Source organism: Daphnia pulex, chromosome 3 (genome assembly GCF_021134715.1).
Source record: "Daphnia pulex isolate KAP4 chromosome 3, ASM2113471v1".
In the NCBI taxonomy this organism is placed as follows: domain Eukaryota; kingdom Metazoa; phylum Arthropoda; class Branchiopoda; order Diplostraca; family Daphniidae; genus Daphnia; species Daphnia pulex.
The window spans coordinates 3303931-3316537 of NC_060019.1; the positions used below are offsets into that span (position 1 = coordinate 3303931).

The 12607-nt window shown below is 39.6% G+C and overlaps 2 protein-coding genes, 1 long non-coding RNA gene and 1 other non-coding gene across 4 annotated transcripts; 2 read left to right on the plus strand and 2 right to left on the minus strand.

Moving 5' to 3' along the window:
* Positions 1-834: 834 nt before the first annotated feature.
* Positions 835-1611, minus strand: LOC124190116. Its single transcript, XR_006872831.1, has 3 exons — positions 1549-1611; positions 1162-1464; positions 835-1042 (listed from the first exon to the last, which is right to left on the minus strand). It is a non-coding gene; the product is annotated as an uncharacterized LOC124190116 (long non-coding RNA).
* Positions 1612-3067: 1456 nt separating this feature from the next.
* Positions 3068-5155, plus strand: LOC124189957. The gene is made up of 3 exons (XM_046582472.1): positions 3068-3289; positions 3558-4407; positions 4476-5155. The coding sequence occupies exons 1-3, from the start codon at positions 3068-3070 to the stop codon at positions 5153-5155; spliced, it is 1752 nt and encodes a 583-aa protein (XP_046438428.1).
* A 7-nt stretch (positions 5156-5162) lies between these two features.
* Positions 5163-8047, plus strand: LOC124189959. Its single transcript, XM_046582473.1, has 7 exons — positions 5163-5455; positions 5624-6049; positions 6118-6177; positions 6310-6477; positions 6577-6889; positions 7401-7412; positions 7487-8047. Exons 1-7 carry the CDS (start codon positions 5163-5165, stop codon positions 8045-8047), a joined length of 1833 nt encoding a protein of 610 aa, XP_046438429.1.
* A 4134-nt stretch (positions 8048-12181) lies between these two features.
* Trnar-ccu lies at positions 12182-12254 on the minus strand. The gene has a single exon. It is a non-coding gene; the product is annotated as a tRNA-Arg (tRNA).
* Between the last annotated feature and the right edge of the window lie 353 nt (positions 12255-12607).

Consider the following 12607-nt stretch of genomic DNA (forward strand, 5'->3'; position numbering starts at 1 on the left):
AGGTTCCAGACTATTACACCACAACGTATGCTGTCCCGACCTACTACACCGAAGCTCCGAAGTATTACTCTGCCCCGAGCTACATCACCAAAGAGTCCGAGTACTACACCAAGGCTTCGGAGTACTACACGACTACGTATTCAGCACCAAGCTACTACACCGAGGCTCTCAAGTACTACACCACCAAGGCACCGGAGTACTACCCAACTACGTATGCGCCAACTTACTTAACCGATGCTCCAAAGTACTACTCTGTACCCAGCTATTACACCGAGGCTCCAGTTTACTACACCACAACCTACGCTCCAGCTAGCTACTACACCGAGGCTACCAAGTACTACACAGAAAAGGCCAAATCTTACACAACCACGTACGATGCCCAAGTATACTACACCGAAGAACCCAAGTATTACTCCACAACAGAGCCTGCTTACTACACCAAGGCCCCCGAATATAACACTGCAACCTACGCTGCCCCCAGCTATTACACTGAAGCTCCCAAGTACTACACTACCAAGGCACAAATAAAATTTTTAATGCGGGTAATGTTAATATGTTGCAGGAGTGGCTGTCCATTGGTATGGTGACTTGTCGCCACCAATTATATATATCCAGCGTCAACACGATGAAGCTTACACATCACAAGTAGTACACAACTGTTTTGCATGGCCCTACAATTTCCACCCCTTAGTGATTCAACTGTTTTTATTTTGTTTATATTTATATTTATTTTTTTTATTTTTTTATGAATGTGTCGATGGTAAATATGATGACGATGATTGTCAATGTTGAAGGAAGGTGAAGGGGCGGTAGGCAAATATGGAGATCAAGGAAAAGGATATGTTTAAAAGAATGTTTTATTGTTTTCTGAATTTTGAATGTTTAAAAAAAAGGCAAAACATAATAAAAAAAAACAGTTAAAAATTAGCACAACATCTCCTTTTCCCTGGCCTCCATTTTGGCCAACCGCTCCTTCACCAGCGCCAACTCTTTTCTAGCGGCCGCCTCATCCTTTAAATGGCGGGATAAGGTGGCCCTAGCACTACAAAAATAAAAGAAAAGATTTAGAAAATTAAAGAACACGACAAGAAGTTGGGGAAATGGCATAACAACGTAAAAAAGTAAATGTGTATGAAACATTTGGAAAAAATAAATACTTACTATTTTACGTTGTTATTCCATTTCCGCAACTTCTCCTTCCCTTGGCGCATTTTAATTCTTGCTTCTTTTATTTTCTCTCCACTCGCTCCCGCTCTCGCTCCAACCAGTCCGCGCGGAATTTTTTTGTTGTTGGCGTACTGGCGAGGCTTGGAGAGGCGGGGCGGGGGGAGGCTGTAGAAGTGCTGGGGAGGGAAGTTGAGGCGCTCGGCGTGCTGAGAGAGGCGGTGAGGACGGAGAAGTCTATTTGGCTGAGGGTTTTGTCCAGTTCATCGTTTTCGCTAAAACCCTCAGCCAAATCGGAATCTAGAAAATAAAAACAATAAACATTTTGTTAATATTACATTTAATTAGAATTACAACACGAATACAAAACATTTTTTCACTTACCGGAGATGTTGCCTGTTTCAGTCATTTCGTAAAACTTAGTTATAGTTGATGCTTCGAATCAGCAAGAAAGCAGAGGGCGTTTTGTAAATGCAACATTGTCATAATCATATTGCAATTTATCTAAATGAAATATTTGTAAAGGCAACATTAACGTAATCGATTTATAAGTTTATTGCGTATAAAACAGACGAAAGTACAAACATTATTTTGGGGGAAATTTGTTCAAATCTTCAGTCGTGTCTTCGATTCCAATGGTGTTGAACGTGGCAAATATTTTACCGGGATTAAAAACATCACAAGTAAAATATTATTGATTTTGAATTACGAATTAAGCAAAGAGTCGTGCGTTGCAAATATTTTACCGGATTTATTAACTCACAAGTAAGATATTTATGATTTTGAATTACGAATTAAGCAAAGTGTTGTGCGTGGCTTATCTTTTACAAGATCAAAAGTAAGATATTTATGTAAATTTGAATTACGAATTTGAAAATTTTAACTTTTAGAGTTGTAATTTTGACCGCTAGATGCGCCACTATTATGAATTGTAGTAAAGTGCGCCATCTAGGAGTGGTCTGGCGATTTTGTTTAATAAGTCGCCATTTTAGCCTCTGACGAACGTTACAATCTCAGAAACTAAATAATTTCATTAAAACAATTCACAGTTAATGCAATATAAATCCAAAACGTACTTCAATTATAACAATTGTAGCAAAAAGGTAAATTGTGAATTTAAGATATTTATATGGTTAAGCATTACGAATTAAGCAAAGTGTTGCGCGTGACAAATATTTTACCAGACATATAAAGATTTAGATCACAAGTAAAATATTTCTATGATTTTGAATTGCGAATTCGAACATTTTAACTTTTAGAGTTGTAATTTCGACCGCTAGATGCGTCAATTTTATGAAGATTGTAGCAAAGGTGCCATCTAGGATTTCTCTGGAGATTTAGTTTTGTTTTAAGTCTCTTTTTTAGACTCTCACGAACGTTACAATCTCAGAAACTAAATAATTTCATTAAAACAATTCACAGTCAATGCTATATAAATCGAAAATGTACTTTAATTATAACAATTGTAGCAAAAATTAAATTTGTAGAATTAAGATATTTATATGGTTAAGCATTACGAATTAAGCAATGTGTTGCGCGTGACAAATATTTTCAAGATCCGTAAGATCACAAGTAAAATATTTATAGGATTTTGTTACGAATTCGAAAATTTGAACTTCTATAGTGGAAATTTTGACCGCTAGATGCGCCACTTTTATAATGATTGTTGTGAAGGTGAGCCATCTAGGAGTGCTCTGGAGATTTAATTTTGTTTAAAGTAGCCTATTAAGCCTCTCACGAATTTATACAATCTCAGAAACTTAATAATTTCTTGAAAAAATGTCACAGTTTATACTATCATGTTCCAAAATGTACTTTAATGATAACAATTGTAATAAAAATGAATTTTTTTTTGCATTTGGACCAGGTTTTGGTTTAGAAGTGTTTTGGCATCAATTGGAGAATGCCTCCGAAACGAACTCTTACACAAGAGGAGAAAAATGCAAAAGCTCAAAAACAACGAGAACGAAGAAAAAACGAATCTCCTGCCGTTAAAGAGAAACGATTGGCGGAACGACGAGAATATGAGAAGCATAAACGTGAAAAAAGACGGCGACTGAATCCTGCGGAACCTGACAGAAGAGCTGCGCAAGCTGACTTTGTGCCACCGGTCCAGGAAGGAGAAGTAAGCGAAGATGAAGCAGACCAGCAACCTTCAGAAGCAGACCTTCACTCACCCCTCTCCCATGGGTACGCGCCACCCCCCCGCTCGACCCCCTTTCTGGCCGGCGTGGGCTGCGCGTCAGCCCCGTAAAACTCGAAACTTTGAACGCGTTTTACGGGCACTCCCGCTCATTTGCACACACTAAACCATATATGAAAAATGATCAGCATAAAAAGATCTACAACCCTGTATTAATCGTTTTTCGATAGCAGAAAACTTGTCTTGGTAGGGAAGAGCCCTTTTGGCTAACAGTCACCCACATGCAACAAACTTTATGAAGAAAATACGGAACTACAATTGTGCACTTGCGTTTGCCTCGATCCATGCCAAAGTTACTACTCCGCCTGGTAAGGGACCATATTGCTGTCGTATCCATGGAATGATGTACCACACGACGAGCTCTGTTGGTCAAGATTCACAGACCCCACGATATGCTGATCTTTACTTCATGGATTCGGCTCAGGCGACAAACATCCGACTGCACAACGAGGCAAATTCAGGCTGCGAGCGATGGGTGATGATTGCATTGGACACTATGCTTCGCGAAGTAAATCCGTACGCGCATTTGTACAAATTGATGCGCCAACTCTTTGAAGAAGAACAGCGGAATGCCGTAGCTGAGAATAGAGAACAATTTGCTGTTGCAATGCTAATTCACAAGTACAAAAGCCAAGATCAAAGGCGATACAATAATCCAACAAATAATGAGATTGGTGTCGTTTTCAAAAGCGTTGATGGAGCTCCTCCTTCAGATCGAGACATTTGCGGCCATCTTCTGATTCCGACAGGAGGACGGAGATTCATCCAAATTGACCCAAACAAATCAATGTGCGACCCGATGAGCTATCCCTTGCTCTTTCCAAACGGTGACAGTGGATGGAACCCAAACATACTTTACAGAACGAATGATGAACGGGGGGAAGCAGAAGGAGAAGGCGACGAAGAAGAAGATCCAGATGTGGTATCCAATGAAAGGGGACCAGGTGGTGAAACTGCAACAGAGGAGGCTGAGGATCAAGAATTTGATTTTGAAGAAACAGTTGGTGATCCCGAAGAACAAAGCATAAGCAGAAGACGTGGTAATGAAATTTTACAAAAAATTATTTTGTTTTTTAATTTATTAATAAATGTGCTTTTTAATAACAAGGCAAAAGGACAAGAGTCACGCAATGTGATTATTACCTCTACCGGATGTCTATTCGGGGCAATTTTAACATCATCCTTTATTCTGGGCAGCATTTCCAGCATTATTTGACGTATTCCTTCATTAAGACGGAAGGAAACCGACTTAGATATCTACAAGAACATCAGGCCGATCTACAGGTAGCCAAATACAACGGCCTGATGGACTTTTTAAACAACAGAGCGGAAAGAGAAAATCTTACCGTAGGAATGACCTACATTCTGCCATCAAATTTCATAGGAAGTCCTAGGTTCATGCAGCAAGCATATCAGGACTCAATGGCCATCTGCGCGAAATTTGGAAAACCGACCTTCTTTGTAACATTTACGTGTAACCCGAAGTGGCCAGAAATCACAAACAGCATCCCTTGGTACCACTCTGCTTCGGAAAGACCTGATGTCGTAGCAAGAGTTTATAACTTGAAGAAAAATGAGATAGTCGAAGACATTCAAAAACGTCAAATTTTCGGCGCAGTTACTGCAAGAACTCACGTTATCGAATTTCAGAAGCGTGGACTCCCTCACTGCCATATGCTCATCTGGATCGACGAACCCGACATACCCAGAACATCAGCCGACATCGACCGAACTAGGCCTATTTGTGCAGAAATTCCTGATAAGGAAAACCCACCCAAGAATTTATGAAATTATCATGTCCAACATGATTCATGGACCGTGTGGGAAAGATCTAAATGACAAATCACCGTGCATGGATGATGGTGAATGTACCAAATCCTTCCCAAAAGAATTATTTCCTGAGACTGTCATGAGCAACAACGGGTTCTCTACGTATCGCAGAAGAGCTGGACAAACACATCCATTAAAGCGAAACAACAAGATTTATCAGGTGGACAACAGATGGGTTGTCCCTTACATTCCATACCTATGTTTGAAATACAACGCGCACATCAACGTCGAGTACTGCGCATCCATCAAAAGCATTAGGTATCTTTTCAAATACGTACATAAGGGGTTGGACTGTCAAGGAACCAAAACAATCACCGGGACACAAGGTGCCCATGGTACGCAAGAACAAGGTGCCCAAGGTGCGCAAGCACAAGGTCCTGGATCTACAATTAAGTGGGATTAAATAGCTCAATACCGGGACAATAGGTACGTGAGTGCACCCGAAGCCTTTTGGCGTTTGTCAAAGTTCCCCTTGGCCTGCAAATCCCATTCAATCCAACGACTAGCAGTTGATCTTCCACGAGAAGAGCAAGTCTTCTTCACAATTGGATTGGAACAGCAGGCTGTCGACAAAGCTGCCTCGAAAAACACCCCTCTGACAGCTTGGTTTAATTCGAATCGAACGACTCCTGCTGCCAGAGACATGTTCTACAGAGAAATCCCCCTGCATTATGTTTTTGGCGGTACTCGGAAGCCTCACAAAAGAAAAACCAACTTACTCAGCAGGATCTACTCTGTCAGCATTCGGCAAATTGAACGATTCTGTCTTCGCTTGCTTCTTTTGAACGTCAAAGGGGCAACAAGCTTTCAGAGTCTAAAAATTCACAGGGGTGTTGAGCATCCAACGTTCAAGTAAGTTTTTAAGCTCTATATATCTACATTATTATTTCTCTAAATCACTATGATATGTCGTGTTTCAGGGCTGCCGCCATCTCGAGGAATCTTCTTGAAGACGACAGTACTTGGGAACGAGTCATGCAGTAGGCTGCCGCATTTCAAATGCCTACGGAATTGAGGCAAATTTTTGTTGACATTTGCTGTCTGTGTTCGCCGACGAACGCCTTTCTTCTTTTTGAAAACAATTTTCCGTTTATGATTGAGGACTACACTAGAAGTGGACACGAAGCTGAAATCGCGAAGAATCTGGCGCTCAAGTGCATTCAAGACAGTCTGAAGATGAACGGTCGACTTTCAGAAGACTTCAATCTGCCGTTGCCAGATTTTCAAATGATTAATCAGCTGGTTGCTAACGAAAACGGTGAAAATAGCGTGATAAGAAGGCAAGAAAGAAGATTAATGGGGGAGAGAATGGTGGCCCAACTAAACACATCCCAGCGTGAAGCATTCGACTAAATTATGCTTTCTATTAATGCACCCAGCACAAACTTGATTCAGCCACGTACATTTTTCTTAGACGGTCCAGGTGGCACTGGGAAGACGATTCTGTACAACACCCTCATCAACGTCCTGCAAGGTCAAGGGAAAAAAGTGATCTCGGTGGCTTCAACTGGAATCGCTGCTACGCTTTTAACAAACGGAGCCACTTACCATTCCAAATTTCAAATCTACCCGCCCATTACCGAGACCACAACATCAAGAATAGAAGAACATGAATACGGCGCACAATTGATTCGTGATGCTAGCCTAATAATCTGTGACGAAGCAACAATGATGTCACGTTACGCTCTAAAGGCAATAGAAAGGATTCTTAGGAAAGTTATGAGAAACAACTCACCTTACGAAAGAAAAGTTTTTCTACTGGGAGGGGATTTTCGTCAGTGTCTACCGGTCGTCAAGCATGGCAATAGAGTCAAAGTGGTTGAAATTACGATCAAGACTTGCGAAACTTGGCCCCGTTTCAATCAACTTAAACTTCATGAAAATATGCGGACCGTGGCGGGGAGTTAAGAGCACGCTGACTGGCTCATCAAACTAGGAAATGGGACTCTTCCTCGGTAACGAGACATGAAGACATTTAAAAGAGATGATTCAAATCAAATACATTATTTTTGTTTCCGGGATTCCTTCGATGAGTCCAGGTGTCATCCAAATTCCGCAGGATTTTCTCATATTGGATCAAAAATTGGAGTCTCTTATTCACCACGTTTTTGGTGATCCTGCGCGTCTTCTCGATCGTGGTAATGCATGCAATATTTTATTCATAACTTAACATCAATAAGTTCTAACATTTTTTAATGAACAGACGTTGCGGAGAGTATTACGAACCGCGCAATTCTTTGCCCAAAAAACAAAGATTGTTTGAACATAAACAACTCAATCATTAATAAGATGCCCGCCAATTTGAAAATCTACAAGAGTGTGGACACAGTTTCATCAGAAGATCCTGGAGAAGTTGCTAATTACCCGACCGAATTTCTTTACACCATCTCTGCATCAGGAATACCGCCACACGAGTTAAAACTCAAAATTGGAGCCATTGTTATGCTGTTGAAGAATATTAATTCCAGACAGGGGATGTGTAATGGATTAAGGTTGATTGTTGAAGAACTTCGCGATAACGTCATCCTCGCAGTCATTGCAGCCGGAAAACATAAAGGACGAAAAGTGTTTATTCCTCAAATAACCATCATGTCCCCAGGTGAATTTGACTTACCAGTCATCTTAAACAGAAAGCAGTTCCCTATCATGCTTGCATTTGCTGTTACTATCAAAAAATCGCAAGGCCAGACATTTGATCGCGTCGGCATATACCTTCCAGAACCCGTCTTTAGCCATGGTCAATTATACGTCGCATTCTCTAGGGCCACTTCAAGAGAAGGGATTAAGGTACTTTGCGTGGACGGTACCAACCAAGGGAAATTGCTGAAGTATTCTGATGATCCACTTTAAAAAGAAGGTCTTCACACAAAACGTTGTTTATTACGAAGTCCTTTCATAAATTTAACATGAAATCAAAACCGACAAAAATAACTCATTCAGTCAACATTTACGAAATATTTCAATAATCTATTCAAAATCAAGTTAGGCCCAAAATTACCTATTTGAGTCACTCTTTTTCGAAATATTCAAAATTGTAATTGAGAGTCAATAAAATCTTTCGTTATCAATAATCAATCTTTATTTACAAAACATAGAAATACGAACGGCAGCCATTACAGAGGTAAATTGCTTTTTTAAAATTTCAAAAGTATACGACTTCCCCAACAGGAGTTATAATAAAAAGAAAAAAAAACGGCAAAAAGTTTTTTTGGGCCTCTCAGCACTTTTCATTTTTCTCATAGTATAAAACTCTAAGAGTGTTAGAAAACACAGGCAAACAAGAATTAATGTTTGTCTTATTTTTAAAAGAAACCCAACATATCTGCATTAAAAAGTTATTTAGTTATCAATTTATTTGTTCGAAAAGCACCCTGTGGGGTTAGTTGGCAGACATTTTGAGGGGCATGTTGGCATACAGATTTCTCACTAGATGCTGGATTGCAAGTCTTCAAAATTCGACCTAGAAATTTTTGAGCAATGGAGAATCAACAGCTGCTAACTTACCCCGTAGGTGGGGCAAGTTGGCAGACTTTTTTGCAGTTTTTCTCAATTTAACAATTTCGTGTAAATGCACATTGTAAACAAATACGATCAATTCATAGAGAATTGAAATCTGAATCTGATTCATTCATTCAATTTGCAAAACGTGTGGTCAAAAAATTCAAATAAATTCACAAAAAGTGACCCTGCCAACTAGCCCTCCTCTCCCCTATTCTGATTCATAGAGAATGAGATGAAGCTGAAGTTAAAAAAATATTTCAATCACTCTGAATACAAAATTAGCAACTCCAAAAATTGTAAGATTGACCACTCTGCCAATGAAAAAATAACTGCCTAACCTTACCTTACCTAATCTAACCTAACCTAGGCTAACCCAACCCTAACCTAACCTAACCAATTCCCAATCAATTTCGGGATCAGCACGGCGAAGGCGTGAAAATTAGTTTGTTAGGTTAGGATAAGTTATAGGATTATTTGCGAAGTATTGTCGAACGACGGGAATAGTAAAAGTCCAAATTGCTTACTAAAAACACGAATCCACGTGTTTCCGTTCTGTTAGCTTACACCTGGCACAAGAGTACTAGTATATTTAAAAAGATATAGGAAGTTACACTCGGACGTGTTATTAAGTTACACGAGGAAGTGTTATTTTTTTTGTCCCATCCAACCCCGCTCTCCACTACGTTTGCGTTTCTTAAGGGGAAATGGCGGAAACGTAAATATTTAGACGCTACCAATTTGTCTATTGTTCCCCCAAATTCTTGTGGCCGCTTGTGTATTGCACAATTATGTAATAGTGGATGTTGAAGGCGATGAAAGGTACGATGACGATTTTGATAATAACAGTGACGACGAATTTGAATTTAAAGAAAACAAGTCTGATGAAGATGAAGAAGATAAAACTACAGCATTACGAAATAGAATTTTGGTCTCTTTATAATTGGTTTTGTGATGTTATGGTCGCGTTTTTTTAATTAACGCACACGTTTAATGTAGTATGCAAAAAATGATGACTAAACACAATTTCAAGAAATCTATTTCATTTCTCATACATTCGAATGAATGTTATTTAGATTCTTGAAGAACCACTAGTCTTTCTAGTAAATTGTTTTTTTGTTGACCCTGTTCACGCAAATCCGCAATGATCTCCAAAAAAGCTGTATTCGATTTTTCACGTTCAGCTTCGTTTTCAACAAGAATTTTGATGATATCGCTTGTTGTTACTCGCTTCCTTTTAGGATTGGGCCTATCTTCCACGTCTTCTTTGTTGCATGGCCCTAATTTTAAAAAAATTTATTACCAATGAGAAGGTAAAAAAGAAAATGTTTGATACCCATCGCCATTTAATAGCCCGGTATCCAGAACTTCGATTATATTTTCAGGGTTGACAGCAACATCCTTGCGAAGTAAGTCATCCATTGCGTTCCAAAAAGACCATTTAGTTTGCCCAGCTGCACCAACGCTTTTTTGGCGGCATTGAATCTGTTTGTAGTGGGCTTTAAGGTTTTTGAATTATTTGTCCCGAAACATTCGAGCAGTAACACCTTTTGCACCTTTTTCTTATGTAGTGTGCTAGCTATTTTTTTCCCACATTTGCATTGGTTGATGATGTCCAGCAAATTTATTTTCAAGTGGTTTGTATGTTGCAAGAAGGAGATTTGTTCTTGCTTCCTTGAACCAATAGAGACCTTTTCCATCTTCAGCATTTTCCTCATTGTTTGCATACTGCGCCGGATCTTTACCAGACCAAGCAAGTCTATCTGTTTCTTCTACTTCGTCTTGATTATTGGAAGGGAGCGTAGTGGTTGGTCAATTTGATTTACCACAGCCACGTCCTCCATTGATTCTAATTCCTCCCCTGGCACGGCCACGTCCACGCACTTCAGTTTTACCACGTTGAATTAGAGCATTGACTCCAGCACGACTGTGGCCATGACCTGCGACATTTCTGCTATTATCAGCAATTGTAGTAGTAGGCTTCCTGGTATTCTGATGTACATCAACAATCATTTTGTTAAAATAAATGTTTTAAATTCATAGATATAAATAATTACGTCAGAATCAGTGATGGCTGCAATGTCCGGTAGAGAAGTGCTGGTGGAGGGTCTGACAGTATCTTTAATAGGGAACCCAGGGTGATCTCTCTCACAGGGAGAAATTTCAGCACTTTTTAGAATTTTTCTACAAGCCGTTGTGCAAATTCTTTGTCTAAAACCATAGAAAACATGGTTACTACATTTATTACATACAATAATATTTACACATACTGTTTCTAATAGGATTTCAGTGTGCACATGCAAACAATATCAAGGCAATAACAAGCGAAGAAATTTCCATCCAATTAAAAAAAATTGAAAATAAATCTCACCCTTTGAGTTCCAAAAAGTGAAAAATCTCACGAAGAATCTGCAGGGATGGAATAATTTTGATACCTTAGGGAACAATTTCAATAATGATAGTGTGGCCGAGTGGTCTATGGCCCTAGAATTGGGCCCCAGTCTCTTTGGAGGCAAGGGTTCGAATCCCTTCTCTGTCATTCTATCTACATTTGATTTTTTTGGAGGGTTATCGGTTTTTCTTTGCTCTTGACCATTTAATAGTATGAGGCCCGTTGGCTCAGTTGGTTAGAGCGCCGTGCTAATAACGTGAAGGTCATGAGTTCGATCCTCATACGAGCCACTGTAATTCTTCCATTAAATATTTTCCACTCTAAAAAGGTACTGATAGTTTCAAAATATTTTGCTAAAATTGTTAATAAAGATCTGGCCGAGTGGTTAAGGCGACTGATGCGAAATCAGTGTCTATCTTAGAGCGTAGGTTCGAATCCTACTATCTCCGTTTTGTGGCATTTTATTGGTGAATGTAACTACACAACATTTGATCAAGTGACGCCAGAAGTGATTTCTAGTCATTTTTTGGGAGAACATCCAAGTTTAAAATCAGTAGGGTAGTACACAGTGACAGAAGAACGAAAGGTCTTTATGTCTTTAGTATATGTGATGACCCTGGACAAGATAAGTCAAGACAAGACAAAATAATCAACGGGGTGACCCTGGATAAGGCATGCTCTCAACAATGATCCGTACGAGTGGTAAGAACAGTCAGGTTCATCAAAGTCGAGGTCTGTGATCGTAGGCCAGGTTTAGATAGTTTCTAAAAGTAGATGAGAGACAACAAGTACACGTTGCCGAGAATGCACCTTACCATCATGACCAGCGTCTTGAAGTCAGCGCGTTGTTGCTCCAGGAACCAGTGAAGACGGCAGAGGAGGATGAGAGAGTCAGAGTTCACCTGTAAAACAGCAGAATAAGTTCCGCTGCCAAGTAATTGTCGCTGGCAAAGGTTTCCAAGTTTAAGCATGCCATTTCAGCGATTTCCCAACACTTGGACAAATGAAAATTTTCGCTTGAAAACAGTAAAACAAAAGAAAAGTAATTGACAACTTAACGACGATTTTCGATCATTATAGTTTCGGTTGCTCGCTACCTCTGGCGAGACTCGAACTCGCAATCCCCGGCTTAGGAGGCCGGTGCCTTATCCATTAGGCCACAAAGGCAGAGCAATAATGAATCTCCTATTCGATGAATGACGTTATATTGCAAAGCTTTTCCCTAGAAGATAGCCAAACGTCCCATGTTATATTATATAAAAATACAGCGATTACCGTCTGTGGGCATCGTCTCACTCTTGAAAACCATGTTTTTTTGAATAATCTTAACTACAAACTCTATTTACAGCTTTCGAGTTCTATAAGTGGACATACATTTACTATTGCAATTAGTTGTATCAAATAGCAAGGCTTTCTACTCTCACAATGAGGGATACTCTTTCTCACTATCTCATTTCATTATTTGTGTATGTTCCACGACCTATATCTGAATGTACTTCCTTTTGGTTCGCACTTTCCCT

Bases quoted from the DNA above. Each gene is read 5' to 3' on its own strand.
- LOC124189957 (XM_046582472.1), top strand. From the start codon at position 3,068: ATGCCTCCGAAACGAACTCTTACACAAGAGGAGAAAAATGCAAAAGCT. The intron at 3,290-3,557 runs GTAAGCGAAGAT...TTGTCTTGGTAG, and splicing joins CACCGGTCCAGGAAGGAGAA to GGAAGAGCCCTTTTGGCTAA. The intron at 4,408-4,475 runs GTAATGAAATTT...TTTAATAACAAG, and splicing joins AAGCATAAGCAGAAGACGTG to GCAAAAGGACAAGAGTCACG.
- LOC124189959 (XM_046582473.1), top strand. From the start codon at position 5,163: ATGTCCAACATGATTCATGGACCGTGTGGGAAAGATCTAAATGACAAA. The intron at 5,456-5,623 runs GTATCTTTTCAA...CCGGGACAATAG, and splicing joins GCATCCATCAAAAGCATTAG to GTACGTGAGTGCACCCGAAG. The intron at 6,178-6,309 runs GTAGGCTGCCGC...GGACTACACTAG, and splicing joins ACTTGGGAACGAGTCATGCA to AAGTGGACACGAAGCTGAAA.